Below are 26,869 nucleotides of genomic sequence, written 5' to 3' on the forward strand. Positions count from 1 at the left end.
AATATATAAGAGATGTAATGTAAGGCGGGCTTTGATTCCCAAGCCAATTCCCAAGGAAAGTGAATTAAATTCTGAGATTTCCCAGAAGTACATACATGTATGGTTACAACTGGTTACATGTAGTATTTATTAAGTTTATTCATTCATAATCACATATCCTAACCCCCCTCCTTCTGAAGAGAACATTAAATGAGTTACTGTGACGATACAGAATGAAAAGTTGCAGAAAATGAGGCTTGAATCTTTGACTAGGTTCATACTAACTTTCAGCGGGCTTTTTCAAGAATTTGACTCAAATGGGTTCTGTGTCTATGCATGCATATTTTTGAAAGAAAGTGAAGACAAGTCTGCTCAACTCTGAAAGCTTAAGCCATTGGTCCACTATTTACACTTACTACTCGTGTGAGAGGACATTATGCAAGCCACTTAGCTGAAGGAACGCCTGCCTAAGTCTGCACTGGGGTCATCAATATTTCCATCATACATAACCGTAGGTCGTGACCAGGTTAAATATATTTCTATGACAGACTGTTATCTGAACTATTCATACCACATGCTACATGATCATCACGTCACAGTATATATACCAAAGAATACTTGTATGATTATGTACCTTAATTTAATTTTATAGATCTAATTTAAGTTATAGCAAATATTTATCAACGAAGGGATTCAAAAGTTCTGTGGAATGGCAAGTAATTTAGTATTTCATGTATGTGTAACTTCCTTTAAAAAGTAAAGGCCCACTCAGAAAAAGGATAAAGATTTAGGTGTGAAAAACAGTTGGTCCAGAACAAAAGAATAATCATATGTAATCCTTATACAGTACCTCCACTGATAAGATAACCAGTCACTAATGCAAGAACCTGGGACTGAAAATGTGGCCTTTAAATGCTTAGTTCAGGGGGGTGGGTGGGTGGGTGGGTGGGGTGGGGGGTGGGTTTACAATTTAGGTGTGAAAAACAGATCTGTAGTAGAGCTATAGAGAAAGTTTGTGTAGGGTCTGAGAAGCAAGTCTGTCTGTCAGTTTGTCTGTCTGTCTGTCTGTCTGTCTGTCTGTCTGTCTGTCTGTCTTTGTCTCTCTTTCTCAATCAGTCGTGTAAATAATGGATACCCTTGACACATTTAGATACTGTCAAAGTGTCATAATCAGAAAAGTTGATTGTATAGGTACATGTACATGTACTGTATAAACTCAACTTTGAACACAATACAACACACAAAAACATGGCGACATTGCAGCCCTGGATATCAGCTGTGTGTACCCCTTGTTTAGAATCTCGGTATTGTATAAACTCAACTTTGAACACAACACAACACAACACATAAAAACATGTCAACATGATGGCATTGCAGCCCTGGACATCAGCTGTGTATACCCCTTGTTTAGAAGCTCAGATTGTATAAACTCAACTTGGAACACAATACAACACAACCCACAAAAACATGCCAACATGGCGACATTGAAGTCCTGGATATCAGCTGTGTGTACCCCTTGTTTAGAATCTCGCATGACAAAAGCTGGACAAACAAACAAGTGTAACCCTCACATTCAAGTTCTATGTATCAGAATATAATTGTGTGTACTTGTAGCTGTCTGTAAAAACACTTTTAACTCTCTTTGCAAGTGTCACCTTTTGACCTACACAAAGTATCATATGAAATAAATGAAACTCTAGACTTTTGGTTGTATGCAGTACAGTTCTGTCTGAGTTCAAGGGGAGAGAGATTCTCGTTAAATTTCTGTAGATGCAAACAAAATGGATGATGTTTTGTTGACGTTTTAATAACTGAATTGGAGAAATCTGGTCAAATTCCCACTCTACTAGTAACAGGTGGGAGATCTAGTAAAAATCGCAAAATTAAAAATTTTGTAACATTCACACACTTTCCTTGACAGAAAAGATTGAAGGGAAATTCAGGCAAGAAGCCGGAGCAAAGACAGAATTTTAAGTAGCAGATGAGGAAATCTTGTAAAATTCACACTTTCCATACTAAAATATTGATAGGAAAACTGGCAAGAAACCTCTTCAAAGTTAGTACATAGCTTAGCTGTAGCTTACCTGTTTTACTCCAAGCATTTGATACGGCTGACCTTTATATATGGCTGGTATACAAATAACATGTACTATGTGTGGCTTATCAAAAAAAATCTAAGGTATTTATTGGAGAACGATATGCATCAGTGCATGTGAATGTTTTGATAATCCCTGATTTATTTATTTATTGTTTGTTTTTTGATGACTTTTACCATTTAATTTACTGTTTGACCCTTCACGTTCATCATTTGCACAGAATCAATATAAATCTAACTTAGCTAAAAATATTCCAACAGATTTGGGGAGAAGGATGATTCATGTGTGACTAAACAAACAACCTGCCCAGCTAATACAATACCAGGTGATGTGAAACTTGGCACACGAAAATGGCTATAATGTAATTTGGTTGAAATATCTTTGTTCCATCATAGAGAGAAAATAACTTAGATATTTTTTTCATGTAGTCTACAGATGCTGTCATGGCTTACCTGGAATCTTAGAAATAGAACTTGAAAGATGGGGGTGGGGACCTCAAGTATACAACATGTTTTGAGATGAGTTGTCTGGCAGAGCCATAAGAGAAATTTAGCCAGAATGAGGGTGATTCAAAGTATAAATCTGTATGGTTCCACTGTAAATCTTTGGCGTTTCAAATATTGAGTAAAAGCTGCCCCCCCCCCCCCCCCCATACTAGTACATGTATAATGCAGGCTAGGATAGATAGAATGTCAGCTTACATTTATAGTAAACAACACATAAACCAGTGTTGCAGCTAGCCTTTTGAAAGAGTGGGACATAGTGTCCCGAGACTCTAATTTTTCTGGGTCATCATAGATTTTTGGGGGGACATTATAAGAAAAGTGCAATATATGCAATATACGCAATCATTTTGCTGTTGCTATAGGTGTGGTCATGTTGCTAAACATATTTGCATAAATTTTAGTGTGGGTCATCTTTGACCCATCACTTCCAAAATTGTGGATCAGGTCTAAAAAATGTGTGTCAAATGACCCAAAAAAACCCTCTGGCTGCAACACTGCATAAACTGTCAAGATGACAGAGTGTGTAAACTAAATGTACTATTTGGAATGTCTGTTTACCAGGTTCTTTAAGATTAATGACGTGAATTGACATCAGCATTCAGTCTCCATTGCAGTGTGTGTAATTTGTAATTGTGGACTCTCAATCATGTCCAGATACATCAACTCCGTGTTTGTATCTTTTACAGTGAGTATTGTAATATGTCAAAACATAGTGAATGTTGTGTGAAATGTTAGTGTGTCGTCATCATGTAGCCCCTATGTGGGTTTTTTCCAGCAGGGTCCTGCACCATGCTAATAACAAATTGCACTCTGTTTTGATATTTTGCACCCTGGTATTATTGTTGGTCATACTCTGCTTATAGTATGTACACTCACCCTATTCAGTGTTTATGCTAAGGTTGGGGAACCCGGTAACACTAACAGAAAGGGGAAATATGGTACTAAAAGTAAAACTGGCCTACAGTGTAGTTTTCAATGTGTTGTACATATTTTTTGGTGAGGAACCTTGGTAAATTGACAGGGGAATAATGTGCTATGGATAGTGTGGCACGAATATCATACATGTATCTTACAGACTACGTGTTATGCAGTGTGCCCTCTAAGCCAATTTGACGTGCCACTGATGCACACAATTTCTAGTGACGCACCAAAATATGGTGTTCCCCTATCTGTTACTATGTGGTGACTCACAAGAAATGTCAGTTTTTATCATTTTGACTCGCAACAACAAAATTTGGCTATCATTAGAGGGTACACTGGTGTTATGTACAAGATACCTAGAATTACATCATGTGAAAGTGACGTGGTTGTGTCAATGACCACTGAATTCTACTGTAAGCCAATGTGTGAATTTATAGTCTATAAGAGTTGCCCGAGAAGTGTTGTACCAATACATGAACATACATGTAGACAAAGAATGAAAGCTTATGTAGACAATGGTGAATAGAATATACTTCAAATGAACAATGCTAAATGCAGACTGCAAAAAGAGAAAAGATTGCTAGAGCTGTTAGATGTTTTGAATGGCTTTCCTGTAGAGACTGTAGACCAGTGTAATATAACAAGAGTTCATCCAGGGTTGCTAGACAGATTGTGGACTTTCAGTCTCAAGTCGATCTTAGACATTCCTGTCTGCAATTTTCATTGCATTGTATATGCAAAGTACGCGTGATAATTTCCAGTTTTAGAGTCCTTGTACAAAGATTAACTGAACTTTTAATGATTTTCCGCTCATTTTATCCCCACTGAAGACTTTACTTGAAATGTTTCAATCATTCCAAGCAGCTGAATTAGCTGTCTCCTTATTCTTGATGTATTACCTACATTCTATACTGGCTTGATATTGTCTGATATTTTGTGTAAATTGTATGAATAAATAAATGGGTAGGTCAGTGTAATCATTTATCAGCAAATAGTAATTTTGTTGGATGTTGAAAGGGTTTGATCACAAGATGATTGATAATTCATGCTTGAGTAAATACAAGCAATGGAATATGTTGACATAGAACAAAAATTATACATGTGTGCAACGTAAATTTGCATAAATGATCAGATCCAGTGTGTCCTCTAATGATAGCTAAATTTTTTTTGTTGTGAGTCAAAATGATAAACTAACATTTCTTGTGAGTCACCATATAGTAAGAGATAGGGGAACAAGAAATTTTTGTGCGTCACTAGAAATTGTGTGCATCAGTGACACGACAAATTGACTTAGAGGGCACATTGGTCAGATCCATCAAGTCATTTGTTGACAAAGTGCAAATTTTGTTGGATGTTGAAAGGGTTTGCTAACAAGATGATCATTCATGCTTCAGTAAATACAAGTAACAGATAACACTTAATGTTAACATAGAAACAAAAATGATACATGTATGCAACATAAACTTGCATAAATGGTCAGATCTACATCTATGTGTGTAATGTAAACTTACATAAATGGTCAGATCTACGTGTATGTATCCAACGTAAACTTGTCAGGACTGTCTAGTCATCTGTTGACAAATTGTCAATTTTCTGGGATGTTGAAAGGGATTGGTAACAATGCAACCAAACATATTTCAGCAAATATAGCAATTAGATAACTAAAAAATAGACCCAAAAAATGTGTGAATAAATATAGCTATTCAGGTCTGCCTAGTCATTGCTCAAGTAATAAATTTGTTGGATGTTGAACAGTTTCATTACTAGGTGATCATACATACTTCAGCAAATACAAGCAATTAGTTAACTCAAATATAGAATAAAAAAGTGTATATTTTTAAGACTGAAACTGAATGAATTAAATCTATGGTTACTGTTAGGTTCATGATTTACTTATTTTTCAACAAATTCTAAAAAAAATTGATGTTGGAAGGGTTTGATCGCTAGAACGTCATACATAAAGTTGATTTCCACAAATACAACAAAAAGATAACGCAAATATACAACTAGGAAGTTGTACATTTTTAAAACTTAAATTTTATGAATAAAAAATGATTATGTGGTCAGGTTCATCTAGTTATTTGTCAACAAAGTGTTTATTTGTAGGAGCAGTGTTTTTTTTAAGGGTGGTGAGTACAAATGTAGGTAAAACTTACCTGAGTTCCCCAGTCATTTTACCAGGGGTTCCCCACCAAAATTATATTATAATGTATGGGAACTATGCCAAATTTACCCCTGTCTGTTACCGGGGTTCCCACACCTTAGCAAAACAATGAGGATGTTGAAAGGATATGATGGCAAGATGATCAGCAAATATGTTACAAATATGATGTCAAAAATAGAACATTAGATGATGGGGAAAAGTTCTAGTTACAGCCTTTTTGGGGCCTTAAGTTGTCTAGTTTAGCTGAGAATGTAATTACTGGAGTAAGCCATTGTCCATCCTGGAGAGAGAAAGGAACTGAATGATGGTTAGCAGGCAAGATTAAATTCTAATCCATTTGAAGTTTGGGAATTCATGTAGTGCACATTGAAGGCCAGTCTATGAATTAACTATATAGTAATACTGGTATGGTAGAGTACTGCTTGTCTAAGGGGAGAGTGGAAAAAAAAATGTAAAAACTAACCTTGCACCCACCCACCTTGTTTATAAATGTTATTTCCCGAAATTTGTCTTCTGTGACATGCAACTCATCCCAAAAAATTGAAAAAATAGTCAACACAGAACATTACAAGACATTTTACAGTTAAAATTAAATCCACTGGAAATGAAATATTTAATAAATACTTTATAAAATGCATATTCTTTCCCCCCAAAATAAGATATATTTCATTCTGTGATCTTCAAGAAACACAGAAGACATAAATAAAATAACTGTCAATAGTGTTTCTATGACCCATAAAAAACTAGCATTGCGTGAAATTGGATCATTATTATTCCAGGCAGTCGTTTCCCACTATGATCAAATGAACACATGAATTGTTGAATAATTAAAGCAAGTTTTGATAAGAAATACTTGAGTGTCAACAGAGGTACAGATACATGCTCTAAGATATCCAACAATGGATTATTGAAATACTTAAAATTCTAATGTTGAATTAATGTAACAGAGTAATATGAAATTCATGTATTTAGGTGAGTTATTGATGAGGGTATCTTAAGCAAAAATAACACAAACGCTGACACTGTCAAGTCCCTGGATCACCTAGATTAAAAATAACAGGTTGGAGACTGATTAAAATTAACGAAGTAGTCCTTTTGTTGCTGTTTGTTATGTTCTGAACCAATTCTCATATTCTGTGAACATTTTGCTGGAAAATAAATGTGAAAGTAAGTAGTGGCTTTCTTGTATATAAGCACAGTGCACCTGGCTCAGAAATTTGTCTGTCTGTCTGTCTGTCTGTCTGTCTGTCTGTCTGACATACATGTATACATGTACTTGCACATTTATCAGACTTAGTAATGAAAATTGTGTTATCGTATTGCAATTGTACTAGTTAGTGTTAGAATTGAATTTATTGACCAAATATCAAATTTCCATTATGCAAATTATATGTATTACTAATGAAGTTTAAACTTAATAAAAATTGTGTACTTGTTCATACATGTAAGCTATCACTTTCAACTCAAGTCCCTGATCACATGATCTTCTGATGACATAGGGGATTTGTTTATGGCTCCCTCACTCTATAATGATGACAAGGTGATGTGGTCAAGGACTTAGTTGAGTCCAAAAACCTACAAGTACACAATTTTAAGCCAGCATTACCAAGTTCAAACTTTATTACTTAATCATGTGATCTGGATACATGTGTCTACATACATATAAATTACATGGATATGATTATTTTCATAAAGTTTTAATACAAAGACCTCATTGTTGATAAAACCCACTGAATTGTCACATCAACTGTATTCAGGAGTTGTTTTTGAACACATGAGAGATACAAATGTAATTAAAAGCAAGATTGATGGTGTACATTGTGTGGTGGTGTGGATGTGTCAGTGTTTTAGGGTGGAGTCCCTAGCCTTCACCTACTACAGCACAATGAATGACTCATCTACACAGCCTGTTCCATCGCATTTTATGAGGTACAGTTCAAAGAAATAGCTATCAAACAGCAGAAAACTCCTCTTCCTCAAACTTCCTCCGTAAATATATCATCAAATATGTATGTTGGGAATTCAGAGCTTGAAATTAGTAGCAGTGCGTGGAGGTCAGGTTGAGATAGGCCATGACAACTTTCTGGGTCACTAGTACAACTTACAAACTGTAACCTACAAATTAATTCATTTATGAACATAAGTTACTAGTACGCATACATTTGCAGTAGACTCTCTCACAGCCCTCAGAGCTTCGCTTTACTAAAATTGGCACTAAATGAATTATTTTGTATGTACCAATGCCAGCTATATAACCCTACTCTAATATCCTTGTACTGTGCGCCCTCATCGACCATGATAGAGATAACCATGTTTTCTTCAAGAAAACTCGGAGTGTCGCAGTCACGCGTCAACGAATAGTTATCTCTATATGGTCGATGAGGACGCACAGTACAAGGTTATTCAAGTATGGTCATGGAGTACGTTATGTAGATGGTATTGGTACATACAAAATAATTCATTTAGCACCAACTTTAGAAAAGTGAAGTGAAGCTCCGAGGACTGTGAGAGAGTCTAACATTTACACATGTATCTGACAAATCTTCTTTGTACTAGTGGAGTACATGATTGTATGAGTTTGTACTCACAAAACTACAGGTTCTGGTAGGGAGAAACATGATCTATTTATAGTACCATTTCAACTCCAGTTCCATCCTGTTTTTATTGTGTATATGGATAATTAGGTTAAGAGAAAGACACATGTATTTGTGTACATACTGAATACATCTTTAATTAGACCTTAATATTTATCATTTTGACAAAATGAAAATGTCACCTTGTAGAAGAAACCTTGTCAGGGGGTGTCATCTTGAAAAACAACTTCTGAAAATGAGAACAAATGGTGACCCTTAACTTGAATACATACATGTATGTAACAATTTATGTCTTACATGTTTGCAGTGAAGACCAACTCTGGTTTTGTGTTCAGTGATTTATATCTACTTCAACTCCTGACCTGTGAACGTCAAGGTTCATACACCCCACCTACATTGTGCATTGTGTACAAGAAGTTGTCTCTGAAAATGAAAAGAATAGCATGTGATTTATTACGTCATGGCTTTATTAAACTGTTGTAAAACGTTTATAGTTGGAAGGAATGCCAAGGGAATAATCCATGTACATGTACTACACTCAAAATAACTACCAGACTTTGATACAATAATGAACCAAGTCATGTTCACTTGTGTCCATTGAAACATGATGGTATTCAACTGTACATGTACATCATTCATATTCACTGGACCTATCTATGAATTCTCAGTACCTGAATAGAATATTACTGCCTGGGCACATCATATAAATAACGAACATTCAATTTTTTGGTTGACACCATAACTTTCGCTCCATGCTCCACACATGCATTACTACATGTATAGACGTGTGTGAAAATAAGTCAACCTTCTTATTCTATTTTGACCCTCTAGTATGAGGTAAAAGCTATTGCAGGTACTGAGAATTACATAGGTTTTGAAAAGGACAGTTGTGTAACCCAGTTAGTTGATTATACATGTACCTAGTAGTATAACTGAAAGTGAATCTACTTAAAGTCCAATGTCTGACTCCCATGTTTGCAATGTAGCAGTCTTATCAGTGGAGCCAGAAGGACTAGATGAGATGGGATTATTTTGTATAGGACCAACTTTTTGTCGAGTTCTGCCAGTCTTTGATAATTTGTTTGTATTCTGTTTGTGATTTGCTGAAAAGAATCTGCGTATTAATTCATGTGTAAGCCTGTATCTGATTAGCTGGGCATGATTTGTTGAAAAATTTAATGCAAATACACTGCTTTGTTGTGATTGGCTAAAACAGAACTTTTTTTGACAATGCAAATCCACTGCCTGTTTGTGATTGGATGAAACTGAATTTGTTTAACAATGCAAATCCAAATGCCTGTCCCTGATTGGCTGAAACTGACTGCTTAACAATTATGCAAATGCACAGCCTGTTTGTAAATATTTGTGTGTTTCATTTGAATACTGAAATATGATTGCAATGCCATAAAACTAGTTTATTAATCCCTCAGCTTGAGACATGAACATTCCCCTTGAGGGCTTGACTAAATCATCTCTCAGTAGTCTGCTGTGAAATCAGATCTGACTGGCTTTGAAACGTCACACAGCATTCCTAGCTATACTGACCTTGTTAGTGTACTTATACTGTATGCATAGCCACTTTATACAATGAGGAGGTGCTGACAGTGAAATTGTGACAATCTTGGCTCTAAATATATACATGTATTGGTGATATCAGGAGAAATCCTGGTTTGGAAGCTCCATGATTGATGGATATGACTTCATTGGTTTTGAGGACTTCAACATTGTTGATGATGATTTTGAGTTTACCAGTATACAAAACAGGCAAGCATTTTGACAATACAATATTTTGATTTTCTTTTGGGGAAGTTTTTTGATGATGTTCTAAGTACTTTATAGTGTGGAAAAGTTTACTTTTCTTGTCTCCTGTTTGCAAGAAATCCAACTCACTATTTGAAGAATCATCAGTTCTACTTGAATGTATGTTTTGCATGATGGCAATGTCTATTTTATGGCAATGGCTTAGTTCTATGAAAATGTTATCATCTACTATATATTACATGCAGTGTACATAACTCCACTACTCTAGCATCACATTCTCTCCCCACTTGTGTTTGGAAGTTCCAAAACTATGTATTAAACCTGAGATTCTGATGTAATGAGTGTAAAGTACACATGATAAAGAACATCGTCATTGTCATGTGCAAAGTTTCACATGATGCAAACTGTGGTAGACATCATTAGTGTGTCATGTCGTTATACTTTTCACATTTCAAGAAAAGTTCATGAAAACTGATGTTGTAAGATCTACAGTATATTTCGTAGTCCTGTCGGTGAAATTATATAATATGAACATCTTTGTAAGTAAGTAAATACATGCCATTATCCATAAATAGAATTGACTAAATTCTTAATTTCGTTACATAAATGTAACCAGGGATGTACGAAGTATAACTACTTTGTACTGTAGACATATCATGATCCTCACATAGCTGACAATCCATGCTATTCCTATGGGCAATATCAGTTCTAACTAGAAGGTAAACAGTAGCATATGATAGTGTAGTCAATATGGAAGATGACGTTATACATCTTTCAGCAAGGAATTACTCTGTAGACAATGGTAGCTTAGTACTCTTGTAATTTGAAATGATGATGTTTTCATTAAACTTAGGTGTATGTGGAGGTTAACCCTTTCATTCCTAGAGACGACATTGCAATAAATAGAAACTTGATTGTAAGAACATTTTCTAAAATTTAACAATATTACTTCATTGGGAAGTAATATTTCTTGAATTCTGGTCTAAAATAAAGTTGATCTTTTTCCAAAAATTACAGAGAATCAAGAATTTTTGTTCAAAAATTTTGGCGGGAAAGTTTCTAGTCCTGAAAGGGTTAAGGAATTTTCTCTGGGAAGACTTGTGAATTTTATCTGAACATCTGTGTACAACTACGACTAGTGATTATGAAGTGTTCACAATTGGTCACGTCAGTGTAATAAGGTATCTGGTATGCAATTAAATAGAAGATGTGACCTTATTGCACTCTTATAATTCGTCCTCCTATCTACTACATGTATATAATTGTATAGCAATTAGGACTTAAGTTATTGCACTGACTCAATGAATGATTTTACGGTAAATTTAAATCTTGGGATAGCTCTAGATGTAGGTTATTCTTATATTATGTAAGGGACTTCAGTACAGTTATTACTGGTCGTGTAACAAGACCTCCGACCTGTGCGCTGATGTGCTTTTGTACAAAAGTTGAAAATGACATTGCAACTGGTCCGCAGCTCCAGGGCTAGCCCTCGATATCACCTTTTGGCTGTATGCAACCTGTGGTCACTTTTAAAGTTAGTTGAATTGCCCGAGAGTCTACATTGTAGCAGCTAGGTAAAGTTATCACTTGTAGTAGTGGAAAGACAACTGAATTGCAAATAATCGCAACATCTGATATTATCTTTGAAATATTTTTAAGTTCATGCGATCAATCACTTTCATATGAAAGTGATATAAGTATCGTATGTCTCCCCCCTCCCTCCCACCACAGACATACACATACTACCGGTGTAGAAAAAACCTGACATTTCTTTATTTTGTAAGAAGTATGTGAAAGAAAATCAAATTATTATACATGGATGACTAATATTTCTCCATTTGTACTTTCAGATGGTATTTTGGAAAGATAACCCGAGTAGAAGCAGAGAAGAAACTACTACTGCCACAGAATGATCACGGTACATTTCTTATACGAGATAGTGAAAGTAGGCGAGGAGAGTACTCATTATCAGGTATGTTAGTCAGTATCGACTTGTGAAAACAGTACACCATTTATCGCATTATAACTCTTCCCATGCAGTACAAAAATGTTCTGTTGTGTTGGTATATCCAGCTCTGTGTAGCTATTTCCCTAAATTACAAGTAAAAGATATTTCATTCAAACTTGGCACAAAAGTGTAATGGTGATGCATGCCACTGTTGTACTACTGTAGTCTAATACATTGCAAGATACACCTTGAAATTGACACTGCTCACATTACAGGGATCCAGTCCACTCTTGTCTGACTTATGTCATAAAACTGATAAGCTTGTTTTTGGGCCAATTTCAGATTGGAATTGTCAACTGTTCTATCTAGTATCTGTCTTACTCTTAGTCAGCCCCAGACTTACATGTAGAAGCTCCTTCTCACACTGGGCTGAACCTAGCCCCCAAATCTGGACCAACTATTGTAAACTGTCGACCCTTGTATTCTTTATAAGTCTAGTTAAGGGCCAAGGTTTCAATCTCAAGGTCTTGGATTAGTGCTATTTTATCAGTGTAGCCACATAAGGATTAAAAAGCTTTATTCTGTTATTCTTTTTCTATAGCTTTACCAGACAACTATGTTTGACACCCAAATTTCAATCCATATCCAAACTCGGCCATTTTAAGACCAAAGTTGACCTGATTTGGCTTATTAAAGTTCTGGTGTGTGAAAACTCTCTATACAAAAAACGGAAACAATTATAATGTTTTGATAAGAAGTGGACAGCAACTTACATCATGTCTGGTACTTTATAATGAGATGATGTGCATACATGGCATTTATAAGAAGGTCAATAAACATGACCTACAAATAACTTGTAAATAGAGGACTAGGAAGTCTATTAGACAATAAAGCATGACTAACAGTGACCTTGTCTATCAGGGTCTGATCTTTCAGTCATTCCAAGTATTTCGTCATCTCTGTATCAGTCAGTATGACCTACAAATCTTTGATTGTTTCACTATGTTATTCTATAGTGTTATTACATCCTTATTAGTGCCCCCCCTATTAATTATGCGTTGTCACAGCCAAAATGATAAATAAGTTTTCTTGTGAGTCACCACAGAGTAAGAGATGGGGGGGGGGGGGGGGGCTAAATTTTTTGAAGGGTGACAAGAAATTGCTTTGCTTCAGTGACCCTTTAATTCGGCTGAAAGGACACAATGATCCTTATCCAACCAAACCTTTTTCAAGGAAATCACATAATTTTTACACACACAACTATGATGATAACAAGGTGAGATCATGTATGCATTGATAAGCAGTTCATAGAAACATGACAATGTACCTTGAAAACCTATAATTAGACATGTCATAAGTAGATAGCTGATGTGGGAATGAATGTTCATGGACTCTGAGCTTATACTCAGTAATGAACATTTTCTAATTACAGAGTCAAAATATTTCTTGGAAGCGAGAGGGTTCACTTCCAAGAAATTTGTTGACACTGTGAGTAGAAATTTTCATTACTGAGATAGGTGATATTTTGGGCACTTACATGCTTGTTTGTCATCTCAGCAAACAATGTGCCCCTAGTCCTTGGAGACCACATCCTGTTTTCATGTATAAGTATATACATGTAGATTTGTAAGGAATTCCCAGCCTTGTACATGTAAAGTATAGAGTTTCTGAAAATGTCATCTTTTTCATGAGTTTCTCTCTATACATTGCAGTCATACAGGCACAGATATCAGAGCTCAAATAATCACTAAATTTAGACAACTTTATTAGCCAAGTCATTAGTTAACTACTAGGCTACTGAGCAATTCTGTTAACTTTAAAAGCAACCACGAGTCGTAGTTCTAACGACGCTGTTGATGGGAGCTGTGTACCGAAGGTACTGTCATCCCTTACATTTGTCCAGCAACCTTCCAAGCACAGATTCGGATCTTACTACAGGACTACCGACTTGTGAAAAATAATTATCACCATAAACTATTAAAGGAAAAGAAAAGAAACCACACCATGTGCTTACATACATCTCGGGAAATCTTTTCTGTCACTGTATCAGGTCAAGAGAATTTATCATAGAAATTATCTTCACCAAAACATTCAGATTCTAAGCTGGCATCTCTAACCATTCAACAATCATGACGCCATTAAATTAGCATTACCCATGAGTTGTATGGACGTCAATATATTATAGAATATCTAACTCAAAGATAGACATATTATCAACATTAGAGGCCCTGTTTGGATGCGGAGTAAAATTTACGTATGAAAAACAGTTGTCTAGTAGTAAAATCTAGATGTGAAAAAACGTTTTCTGGCAGAGCCATAGAAAAAGTTAGTCCAGAACTAAAGAATAACCCTATGTCATCCCTATGGTTCCACTGATAAGATAACATTAATGTGAGAACCTGGGATTGAAACCCATGCCTTTAAAAACTGCAATACCAGAATTATTTATAATAGTCAACTTATTTTCTCATTTGTGTATAAATTGATGTTTTGTTGTAGTACGAGATGGTGATACAGTCAAACACTACAGGATACGACAACTTGATGAAGGTGGTTATTTCATTGCCCGTAGATGTACTTTCAGAACACTCGGTGAAATGGTACAACACTACACCAGGGATGCTGATGGACTATGTGTTAATTTGAGAAAACCATGTATTATGGTAAGTATAGTCTAGTGTACATGACTAGGACAACAATAAGCTTGCTCAAAGGTAACTCTATAGGGTGACATTAACACCACCAGCACATGATAGCTGCTAACCTTGTTGAACCCCTTAATATCAAATTATACTCTCATTACCTCTGTCCCATATGCTGAGGTATCAAACACTTTGTTGCCAGTCAGTTTTGAATACTAGTACATAGTACATAATTTCTCTCTGTTTAGGCATAGTAATCTGTACCCCCCCCCCCCTGTGTTGTGGTATGTATCTCTTCTCACCAGTTAGTATTGAAGAGCCACTTATGCTCAAAACTGAATTATACTGTCGTCGTCCCCCCCCCCTCCCTCCCTCCCTCTGCCATATCTTATTGTTACAGTATCTTTGCAAACCCTTTTTAGTATGTCAACTTTCCTCCCACATATTGCCTTATTGCTGAATGATATCAAATTTGACCTTGAAATTTTAGGTAGGAACAAAAATTATATGACCTTGATGTAAGTCTTCCTGCTGTATGTTCCTGTTGAAAACACCCATCCTTCCTGTGAATTGACACTAGATCATGTAACACATACTATAGAGTTGTAGAGATACAAAATTTGTAGGGTTTGTTTTTGATTCAGCTGTGTAGTCACCTATGAGCTGTTTTTCTGCTACATCCAATTTTCCTGATACAGATCCTCTGTGTAGGATCGAAATGTCAGAAGTTCCTGTTTTAGAACCCAAATCTTACTTCATTGTATGACTCGAAGTTTACTTCAAGTTCTGGTTCCAGAAACCACTGATGCCTATGCACTGTAGTTGGACTGATTCTAGTTTTATCAATGAACTCATACTTGAAGGGTTGTGAACCTATGCTATCTCTCTTAATTTACCAGTTATTAACATTTTGAAATATCAATAATAATTATGATAGTATTCATATGAGTTGGTCCATTATTAACTATGACTGCTAAGTAGTGTTTATTTTAACAAGTCCCATAACTGAATATATATATTGATTTTCTTGTGTGTTGTCATTAATACATCCATTGAAACACCCCATGTGTCACTTATATCACTGCTTATATTAAAGGCCAGAGTTTCAATTTCATGTTCTCACATTTGTTGTTATCTTGTCAGTGGTGCCATAAAGATTACATATAGGATTATTTGTTTGTTTTGGACCAAGTTTTTCTATATCTCTCCCAGACAACTACTGTTCACACTTAAAGTTTAATCGTAATCAAACTGGGTTAGGAAAAGGTCAGGGTCTTAATCTCAGTTTCTCCCGATATTGTAATCATATCAGTAGAGCTATAGGCATAGAGATTACATAGGACCATTCTTATGTTCTGGACCAAGTTGTCCTATAGCTTTACCAGACAAACTCTTTTTCATACCTGATTTTTAACCCAAATCTGGTCCATTAACCTAAATCTGTCACAACCATTAATTAACTTTTATATGAACTTGACCTGAAGAGGCTTACAACCTTGACTAAGTGGAAAAATGTAAATACATAATTGATTCATCAGTTTGAATTATTTGGTGCTCCTAAAGACACTGGGTCCAGTCTTTAATGTGACAACAAATTTTGCACTGGATAAAACCTCTTATAACTATTCTGTTGACATCATCGTGTATTGTAACATCCTTACAATGTAACTATAATGTCATAGATCCCTTCATGTCATCTGAGTTTTTAAAATGACTTACAGCACACAATACACATATTATTAGGTCAGTGTACTTACTTCAGTCATGCCCATTATAATATTAATAAATAGTCTGTTATTTGCCATCACAGTTAAGGAAACCAAAGATACTGGTGTTTTGTTTAATTATTTTGTTATTGTAACCACAGATATCTGTGTTTTGTCCGATCATTTTATTAAACTGTAATTATTGTCCGTTATTTGCTATCACAGAGAAACCACAGATATCGGTGTTTTGTCCGATCGTTTTATTAAACTGTAATTATTGTTCTGTTATTTGCTATCACAGTTAGAGAAACCCCAGACAGCAGGTCTGTCTTACAACACAGTTGACCAATGGGAAATACCCAGGGAATCTCTACAAAAGATCCGTAAACTTGGATCTGGTCAGTTTGGTGATGTTTATGAAGGGACATGGAATTCAACAACAGCTGTTGCTATCAAACAACTTAAACCAGGTGAGAACAGTCTTTTTAGTAGAAGTGTGAGGGATTGGAGTTGTCAGTCAACATTGTGAGAAGGTATGGTGACCAAACAAACTGACATGCATGGTTTCATTTCCATAAAGATTTTATCGTGACTCGCACTTTATTCATAATCATACCCTAATAAAAAAAAATTCAGGGATGTCCTGGAATTTCAAACCAATTTTGGAAAGTCTCGTCAAAATCTCAGAAAATGAAATTTATGATAAGCTGTAATATGTTAAACAGTTTATTGGCCGACAGGTAATTTAGTATTGTAACACGTCATGACTGTATATTGGATGTGTTACTAGTAATTGTGAAAATGACAAATGTAAGTTGATCATGACAACACCTCGATAATGATTAAAAACATTTCTGTAAACTGAAACATATTCAAGTGACTTTGTACATCACCATTGCATTAGTTATGGTCCAAGTCATCTGTGAAATACAAGAAAATAAAATTGATGTGAATTTTACTTCCAGGGACAATGGATCCAAGTGATTTCTTACGTGAAGCTGAAATCATGAAGAAACTACGTCATCCTAAGTTGGTACAGTTGTACGCTGTGTGCACATTACAGGAACCAATATTTATTGTAACAGAACTGATGAGGAATGGTAGTCTGTTGGAGTACTTACAAGGTAAGCATTGTAAAAGGCCTGTCTTTCCACACTCATGCTAAAGTAGAGGTCCAGGGGTGACTGATCCATCAGTGCCTATGTTAAGGACAATAAGCATGTAAAATCTACCATGGTTCCCCAATATTTTTACTTGGGTTCTCACACAAAATTATCGTAGATTGTATAGGAAACTATGCAACTTTCATCCTCTTCTGTTATTGGTGTTCCCCAAACTTAGCAAAAGCACTGATGTATGCATGGTAAAGTGTCTCTGTTCTGTTCGCACAGATGTGTGCGACAAAAAAAAATGCGCAATCATGGTTCCCCCAGGGTAGTATAGATATGTGTGTTTGATTTAAGGAAAAGAAGCGAATGTGTGGATATGCAATTGTTAAGTAAATTATTTTTGAGTATTATTACTTTATCATGTTTGTTTTGAGGGAAAATGTAATGTTTTGTGTTATTCATACATAATGGTACTTAGGGTGTGAAAGTGGGACACTTTTCAAACAGTGTTCTAAATCACTATCTGTACATACCAGAATGTTTCACTTTCAGTTTGTGAGGCCATGATGGAGATGATACATTGTTATGAACACCTTGTTGAAATATTCTCCTGATCTATGACGTTCAAGGCGTTACTGTTTCAGACATGGTTCTGGGTTTTTGTCACTTTTTAAACACATCTTCTTTGTAGAGTAGTTCTCATGTAGGGGTAGCCTTTGTTAATCTATGAAATAATGTGAAAATAGTCTGGTAGCAATCTTTAGATTAACTGTGTTCATAAAAATTCAGATGTAACTTATGGAAACATATAGCCACCTTCCTCAGAAGTCAGGGAATGAAATGAAGAGATGAACTTTGGGCTGTTTAAGTAATTGACTTTCCTCCCCTATGATTTGCAGGTAAAGGAAGAGCACTGAAGTTGCCACAGTTGATTGATATGGGAGCACAGATAGCATCTGGCATGGCCTACTTAGAGTCTCAGAACTACATTCATAGAGATTTAGCTGCCAGGAATATATTAGTAGGAGATAACCATATCTGTAAAGTGGCTGATTTTGGACTGGCTAGGCTGATCAAGGTGAGACTTTGTAAAACACCCCTCCAGTCGGGTATGTTTGTGGTACAGTCCTAATGCTTCTTACAGGGGACTTGTCCACTTTGGTAGAAAAAAAGGGGATGTTTTAGAAGTGTGTGTGTTGCAAAGAAAAGAATACAGGTACAATTACTTTTTGGAGGTTGGACATTTTATCAAGGCCAAAATAAAAAAGAGAATTGCTTCTAGTCAGCACACTTGCTTTAAAGTACTAAATAAAAAGAACAGTAACTGTCATAAATAGTAGATTGAGTGACAGATTTGTTGAGAATAAAAAAAAAAGATATAAAAAAATTTGTGTCATCACACCATTTTGGACAGAATGTCATGGTCAGAAACAATTTTTTTTTTTTTTGCCTTATTAATATTTATATTTTTATTAAAAATTTAAGCATGCTAAGATTATCCCAGCTCACTTGTTTTCACACTGTGGGCAGTACATTCTTTTAATATTTACCATTGTTCACTGTATTGTTGTACACAGGAGGATGAGTATGCAGCACGTGTTGGTGCCAAGTTTCCAATTAAATGGACTGCACCTGAAGCTGCAAACTACAATAGATTTACTATCAAGTCAGATGTCTGGTCATTTGGTATTCTCTTGACTGAGATCATCACATATGGTAGAGTACCATATCCAGGTAAGTTGTGAATATATAGATCTTTCTAAGAGATATCCCCTTTGGTAATGTGTACATTAGCAGACCAAGATACTGCCCCCTTGTTGTATTTGCATGAATAGACCTTTCCACTAAATATTGCTCTTTTGGTGACTTCTACCTAAGTAGACTTTTCCAAAGGGAAGTGTCCTCTAGTTATATGTAAATGAATAGACCTTTCCAATTGCTGTTATCCTCTTCATGAATAGACCTTTCAAATAGACAACACCCTCTGGTGACTCCTACGTGAATAAACTGTTCATAGAATGTACTTTTCCATGGATAGTAATCTCCGGTGTATTTTTGTATTAGCTTGAATGTGTGCAGTTGCTACTCTTGGTCGTCCAATATCCGTGGCAATAGCAATCAATCAGTAAATTTGTCTTTGAGTGGTTCTTGGGAGAACTGTTACAAATACTTGACTTTCAATATCGTTTTGTTATAGGTATGACCAATGCTGAAGTGTTACACCAAGTGGACCATGGCTATCGTATGCCCTGCCCACCAGGATGTAATGACGCCCTCTATCAGATCATGTTGGAGTGCTGGAAGAACGACGAGATGGAGCGACCAACGTTTGAAACTCTGCAGTGGAAACTGGAAGACTTCTTCACTTTGGAGCAACAAGATTATCATGACGCTGGAGTAGTGTCGTAATGTGAGAAGCACGCCCTCTATAGGTGTGTTACATGCCATTATATGTACACCGAGTTATTTTATACCTTCAGATTCAAAAAAGTGGTATATCTGTCTGTTGTTGTAGATTTATGTGTATTTCTGCAGACCAATGTCCATTTACAGACAGGAATATATATAGTGCAAATGTCATACCACCATCATACCAGTGTCCAATAAGGGTTATTCCATTCATAATACAGGGGTGTCGTCATGCTATGACATTCCTAATATGGCTTGACTTTGTATAAGAAGCAGCCATATTGGCTTACATAGTTAGTAATCCCAAAGGTTAAAGGTCATAGTTCATAATATATGGAGTTTGCCATTTTGTAAACTTATAGAAAGCACAACTATTGTTATTTTTAGACTGCACACCCCAATTTTTTCATCATCAGTAGTTTGACCCGTGAACTGTTTTATAATGTAGTCAATCTTTAGTAAAAAAAAACCAAATAAAGATATTTAACTGGAGGTCATCACTTCTTGTTTTTGTATTTGCTACAATTTGTCATTTTTAAGAACATTTTTTCATACAAGAACTACCACAGTCTAAAACCTGCTAATCCTTGTGCCTCGAGAGCATCATATTTTCTTGTGAGAGAAGGCACAGGGTATTTTTACAATCCTAGGGGCTGTGCCCTGTAGATGTTTTTCTTTTTTTTGAAAAAACATGGTCGTTCTGACATTTTAGCTCTGTTTTTACCCGATTTCTGTTGATGTGAATTATTTGTACATTTTTAATTTAGGATCAGTTTAGTTATCACTCCTGAGTGAAAGCAGAAAAGCTGTAAGCGTTGTTCAACACAATATGGCAGGGTTTTTATTTTTTGATCGTGATGTTCACTTTGAGAGGGAAAAAACAAGAGACAGTGTGTTTAGAATCCTTCTGCAACTACATGGTCATATTCTGTAGAAAGTTGTGCATGGTCACGTTTGAATGAAGTTTATGAAACATGTAGTGTAGGCAACATTTTGCATGAACTGGTTACTGTGTATATTACTGGAATACAATCATGCAAATAAAAATAAATGTAAGATAACTGTTAATTCGTACAAAAGATGGAAATATGAGTTGACAGTGAATGATGAAAATTGTTGATGAGATAGTGGAATTTGTGATTCAATAAATGTTTTTCATTCGTTGAATCCCAAATGTGCAATGACTAACTAAATTTATTTCAATTTGGTCCAAAAATTATTCAAAGTTTGCAAAATTTTTAGAAAATATGAAAATATTTGTCATTAAATGCAAGCAGCAAAAAATGTTTGTTTGTGCTTCATATAGAGAAGAAGAAAACTTGTCTCTAAGTTTTCATGCGTAAGAGGAAATTGTGTCTCGTTTGATAATTTTAGCAGTTTTAATTATATTAATGGTAAGCTGTCACTCATTTTAAAGTGTGGAAAATAATAAAGATTGTTCATTTTTTTGTAAATTTTCATATTTGTGACAATTTGGTTTGTGATTTTGGACATTTTAATGAAATTATGAAATGAGTGAGACAATCTTGTATAAAATGTCTACTGCTAGCCAAGAAAGAGCACATTGTGTGCTGGAATCATGTGTCATTTACCAACTTTGTGAGTTTGCAGTATTTAGTTGTTTTTGTGCTATGTCCCCCCGCCCCCCGCCCCCCTAACTAGAAGAACAGTTCCTGCAGAATGATAAGTCCGACTGAAAATGAAACAAGTGTGTAAGTGACTGTTCTTGTAAAACAGAAACCATAGCAAGACTAATGTCTTTTATGACGTAATTGTAAATATGTTACTAGTAAAACACACTTAAAGTTGGGGGGGGGGGGGGGGGTTAGGGGATATGCGTGTCAAAGTATGTAACTACATTCAACATGGATTATTGACAGACCAAACGTTTTATGTGTTTCATGTTTCAAAGTTGTCAAAGGTTTTTCAGTTGAATTTATAATTTACACAGCAAACTTGTGCAGAGCAAGTTTATAAGCATAAACATGTATTTCTTAACATACAAAAAAAATGCCATTTATTTTACCGAGTCACTTTTTTTTTTTTTTTTTTAGAGAATTCTAAGTGCTAAGTGTATTGTCTCATAATAGGGTATCAGAGAACATACTACTAGTAGAGCTGCCCTCCCTCTGTAACATTCTCTTTGGTACAAACCAGTTGCATTTCTATGAGCAGGGACAGTTTATTATAGGGAAAGGGGTGAATTATTAGAAAAGAGGGACAGTAGTTATGCGTATAGATATAAAAAAACAGCTGCCATTTAATATTCAATAATTACTATAATTGACATGATGAATAATATAAGGCAACTTTGGAAAGTAGAAAATGAATTCCTTTCCAAAGCGATAACAAAAATTTGAATTTTGTAAGATACAATGAATTTGTCAACAATTTGTAGTTTAGTAGGTGTAATCATGTGTGACAATTTGTCAGTTTGTAGATGAATGTTGGCATATAGGCTTGTTTAAGATAACAATAACGCTGTTGTTTTGAAACGTTTGTTCTCAAAAATGTGATGTTTATCAGTGTTGTCTAGAAGGTGTGTGTAAAATGAAATTACTGTGAATAATACATGTACATTTGGTGTTGAAATCACGTAGGCAGAAGCTCAAATTGCGCAAGTCACACGATTTTTCTTACATTCCTTCCTGGATGCTGCTCTCTTTCTTGTTCGTAAAATTGCGTGTAGCAGTGTAAAGACCGTCTTAAACTAGGGAAATGCTTTACTTGAGTGTTAAGGTTGTAGTTGGTTTGGGCCATTACCCATACCCACACCTGTTGAGACTTGTGGGTAATACCCCAAATCAACTGCGAACTTATAGGCTATTTTAAAGCCAGCAGTGACTTGACTTGGGTCAGAAAATTTTACGTTTAAGATTTGTCACAATATGGAAAAGACAATAAAGCTCTTGTAACATTCATTCCAAGAACCAGTCATAGCAGAAAAACTCAAAAGAAATTTTCTTGAAATGTTTATGTATCAATTTTTAGCAACCATGATTACATTGTAATATTTTTTTATGTAATAAAAGTCCCCTGTTATGATAATTATTTTACATGCTTTAATTTTTTGAAAAGTACGTTATATAGTACTGTCTATCCTGCAAAATTGTTACAAGATATAAATATCTTTGCTTCTTGTGTCTGTAAAGCCGATGTTCACATTCTGTCTTGCCTCGACTTGAATCACTTGCAGTGCCTTGCATTGCCTGCTGATAGGCGATGGTGTTCTGAAAACATGGCTAAGAGCACTTGCATGCATCTGCAAGAAATGTGTTGATTGTTTTAAATCAACAGGTTTCATAAAAGTTGCTAAATTAGGCGCAAGTTATTTTGTAATACTGGAAATTTGAAGCCAGTGAAGAGCATCTCTGTAAGGTCCTTTCTGTTATAAACGCACCTGTACTGCTAGTTCATAAGTGGGTATCATTAGAACAGCCTTTGGAGGGGGTGGTCTTAATTCTGTTATCATGGCCATACTTTCAAAAGGCTGCTCTAAAGAATACCTACATCCAATAATTGAATCAATACTAACTTGAAATATCATTCATATCAATTTAGATGTGTATTTACACGTAAATCTCATATTCTAACCACATATCATTTTGACCAATCAATTTCTCCGCATGGTTTCCCTACAGATAACAGAATTTTTGAAAGAGCATAACAGGCCTGTGATAACACGACTTGATAAAAATGCTTATCACGGCAGCAGAGAGGCTAGCTGAAAAGTGATCACTCACTGTACACCATACTGCCAGTGAGGGCATACTGCTGGGGGTAATACTACTGAGGGTAGCTATACCTCCTAGGGGGGTCATCACAAAATCTCTACAACCTGAAGTATGTAAATTGTTTACTAAAACAATGTTAGTGATTGGAATACAGATTCTACCTATTTTCTGTTACAAAACATATTTTCCTTACATAATGGTGCCCTGCCCTTGATCAGCCAACAACCAGCCAATACACAACTGACTAGGTTGTCATGACACTCGGTTGTAACATTGTAGCAGTGCTAGATCTACTTATTTCATTGGTTCATTTATGGTGGTGTGACTGAACTAATTGTCTCAAATGATGTCATAATTGTGTCCAGTTAGTTATGTAACCTTTGACCCCTGAGAATTAATGTGTGGAGTATCAGTCACCACATAAGCCATGATGGTATTACAAAATTGTCTTTATGTTGAGAATGTTCAAATTATGTATCGGCACTCTGCACAAATGTCAGTGTAAAATTTTATTAACTGCACTGTTACAAATTATGTATATACATGTTGAAAATGTCGTTTTAAAATGTGTCGTTTATTGTTACTTTTGTCAAGCTTTTGCTCAATTTTCTGACTTTATCATAGCTCGTAGAGTTGATATTTGTGTGTAGATTGAAGGGAATATTGGTTTCAAATGAGATATGAATTATTGTATATTACGCTACAAATTTGCTGGGAGAAGAACTTTCTATAGACCATGTTTCTTTTTGGAATTAAGATGAACTTTTTGCAGGACTTGACCAAAGTAAGGGGGGGGGGAGGGGCAAGAGCTTTGTAAAGAGATAGCTGTTACCGTCAGTGTAACCCCAGACACTTGGCTGTTTGGTTTGACATGCATCACTTCAGTGTGTATGTCAGGTCAGATAGTAGCCAAGTCTCTGGTTAAAGAGGCCATATGGATGAGGATTGGGTATTTATTTTGGCTTTTTAATTTACAAAACAATTTTATCATGGCTTCCTACTACTTGAAAAATCAATGTGAAACAACACATACCAAGTCCTTGTTTGTAACTGAATAAATTGCAAAAGCTTAATAAATGTGTACAATCTTTGTTATTGTACGTACAATAACAAACTTTTTACACATGTTTTGGCTTTTTGCAATGTATTGAGTTACAAACAAGGACTTGGTATGTGTTGTTTCACATTGATTTTTCATGTAGGAAGCCATGATAAAATTGTTTTGTAAATTACAAATCCAAAATAAATACCCAAATCCTCATCCATATGGCCACTTTAAGTAACTTCAATTTTTAATGAAAATAGCATTCTGAAACAGTTGTTTGAATTTGCAGGAATTATGGTCTCGGTTAGCTAACATTCGTCAGCACATTTTCACCATAGAACAAATTTGATGACAACAAACTATAGTCGAAAAACAGCAAAATTTAATGACAGCAAATTTTTCAGCCAGAAATTCATTCCACCAGCAAAGAGTATGTGACACTTTGAAGTTTAACGTCAAAACAAGCAATTACACTGATGGCCATAGATATCACAATTATCGCGACCTTTGACCCTCCTAACAGGGTTGCATCATGTAGTACAGTTGCAGTAGATATTATGTCGACTTTTAAACCCTATTGTTTTAATACATTGTATTATTATTGAAGTTTCTGAGTTCATCATAGACAGACTTTTAAAAAAAAATTATATTTACTCATCGTCATTTTCTTGCAATATGAACATTTCACGTTTTTGTTTGTACAAACATTTTTGTATTATATAATCTCAGAAGATGTCTCGCACTTATACAGGACATTTTTTCTTTCGTTTACACTTTCTGTTTCTTTTTTTTTCCAACCTGTATTGGTCGACTTGATTTCACATGATGTAGATGTTTACTGTCTTGTGTAGCTTTCCAGTATGTCCAAATAAAGTCGTAACTTTTTCAAAAAAAAAAGAAAGAAAAATTTGTTGTTTCTTTGCAAATAACAATGTGTATGAATTTTTTTACTACTGCAGATGTTATTTTCTGATATTTTTCTTCAATCAGCCGGAAAATAATTGTCATAAGAAGGTTATGTCATTACTTGTTTTGACTCCTAGTGACAAAGTCCCTTGAAATCACTCCATGGTTGAACAATGAAAAATATCAAGAAGTAAAATCTAAGTGTATAATTTCCTTGGTTGAACCATAGGGAAAAGGACAAATAATCTTGCGATTTTCCGGATTTCTAATATTATTTTCTGTCTATTTCAAATAAAGTTTTAAATAGTTTCCTCTCACAGTTTTTTACTTTCTATTTCCTACCTGATATCACTGTCTTATCTGATTTTATCAGCTTTGCATAAATTAGTAGCTTGCTAGAACAAACTCACTATTTGCCCAAATTAATGCATTATGCCGTGAGTAAACATCCACTGATCCGACTAATGGAGGTAACACGGAAAGGGGAGCAACTCCAAAGGGACGTGTCCAGAGGAGATCCGTAAATCATCCTGCCACTTGATTTATTCATGAATTCACAAAACAACAGGAAATAAACAATTGGTAAAATCATGCATATTTTATTATCATGCATACTGTTATTTTATTCTCAAATTAAAAAGCCGACGTATTTGAAGAAATGCTTGCGAAGACAGTTTTGACACGACACGACTGAAAAACCAAAAAACGTCTGTCGCGTAGACAAAAAAATGTGTCGTTCAGTAGGAATGACATATTAAAAAGCCGACATTGTCTAAGAAATGCTTGCACGATAGATATTCGCGATTGAAAACCAAAAATGTCTATCGTTAAAAATGTAGCATGGATGATCTATTGACTATTGATTTGTCCCTTTCCCTATGGTTGAACAATGAAAAATATCAAGAAGTAAAAGCTAAGAGTACACCTAATACTAATCGTGACTATTTACAGTGGCTACTTCAGTCATGATGTTTGCGTCAAATTACTCTTTGTATTCTGTATAGCTTAGGACAGCACTGGGAGGAGTAGACCTGATTGCAGATGAGGTACGAGACTCAATTCTGAGTTTGTCTCTATACACCAACAAAAAGAGCAAAAGGAGAGGGACAGAATCAAGTTCAGACTTACTCCATCTGCAAGCAGGACTACACCAGTAGGTGATCCGTACACAGAATGTCAGGTCAGCTTTTGATTCCACTGATTAAGAGTTTCTATGCTTGGTGCCAACTCTCCATATGTTACACAGATGAAGTAGGTTCATGGCTGTACCACCCACCACAGTCAGAACTAGGTTGGCTGACATACATACCGCCCACCACCATAGTCAATGACAAAACCATTTGAGTGTA

The 26,869-nt window shown here is 35.4% G+C and overlaps 1 protein-coding gene across 1 annotated transcript in view; it reads left to right on the forward strand.

Annotated features, from left to right (window-relative positions):
• The window catches only part of LOC144445714 (tyrosine-protein kinase Src42A-like), a 30,910-nt gene extending 5,425 nt beyond the window's left edge, over window positions 1–25,485 (forward strand). Inside the window, exons 2-8 of the mRNA XM_078135357.1 lie at window positions 11,872–11,993; window positions 14,469–14,632; window positions 16,619–16,787; window positions 17,283–17,441; window positions 18,326–18,504; window positions 19,004–19,160; window positions 19,624–25,485. Of these exons, the coding sequence (XP_077991483.1) occupies window positions 11,872–11,993; window positions 14,469–14,632; window positions 16,619–16,787; window positions 17,283–17,441; window positions 18,326–18,504; window positions 19,004–19,160; window positions 19,624–19,835 (1,162 nt within the window). The 3' untranslated portion in view covers window positions 19,836–25,485. The remainder of the gene's footprint in view (window positions 1–11,871; window positions 11,994–14,468; window positions 14,633–16,618; window positions 16,788–17,282; window positions 17,442–18,325; window positions 18,505–19,003; window positions 19,161–19,623) is intronic.
• Window positions 25,486–26,869: the final 1,384 nt, after the last annotated feature.

The sequence above is a fragment of the Glandiceps talaboti genome, chromosome 14 (assembly GCF_964340395.1).
Source record: "Glandiceps talaboti chromosome 14, keGlaTala1.1, whole genome shotgun sequence".
Classification (NCBI taxonomy): Eukaryota; Metazoa; Hemichordata; class Enteropneusta; family Spengelidae; genus Glandiceps; species Glandiceps talaboti.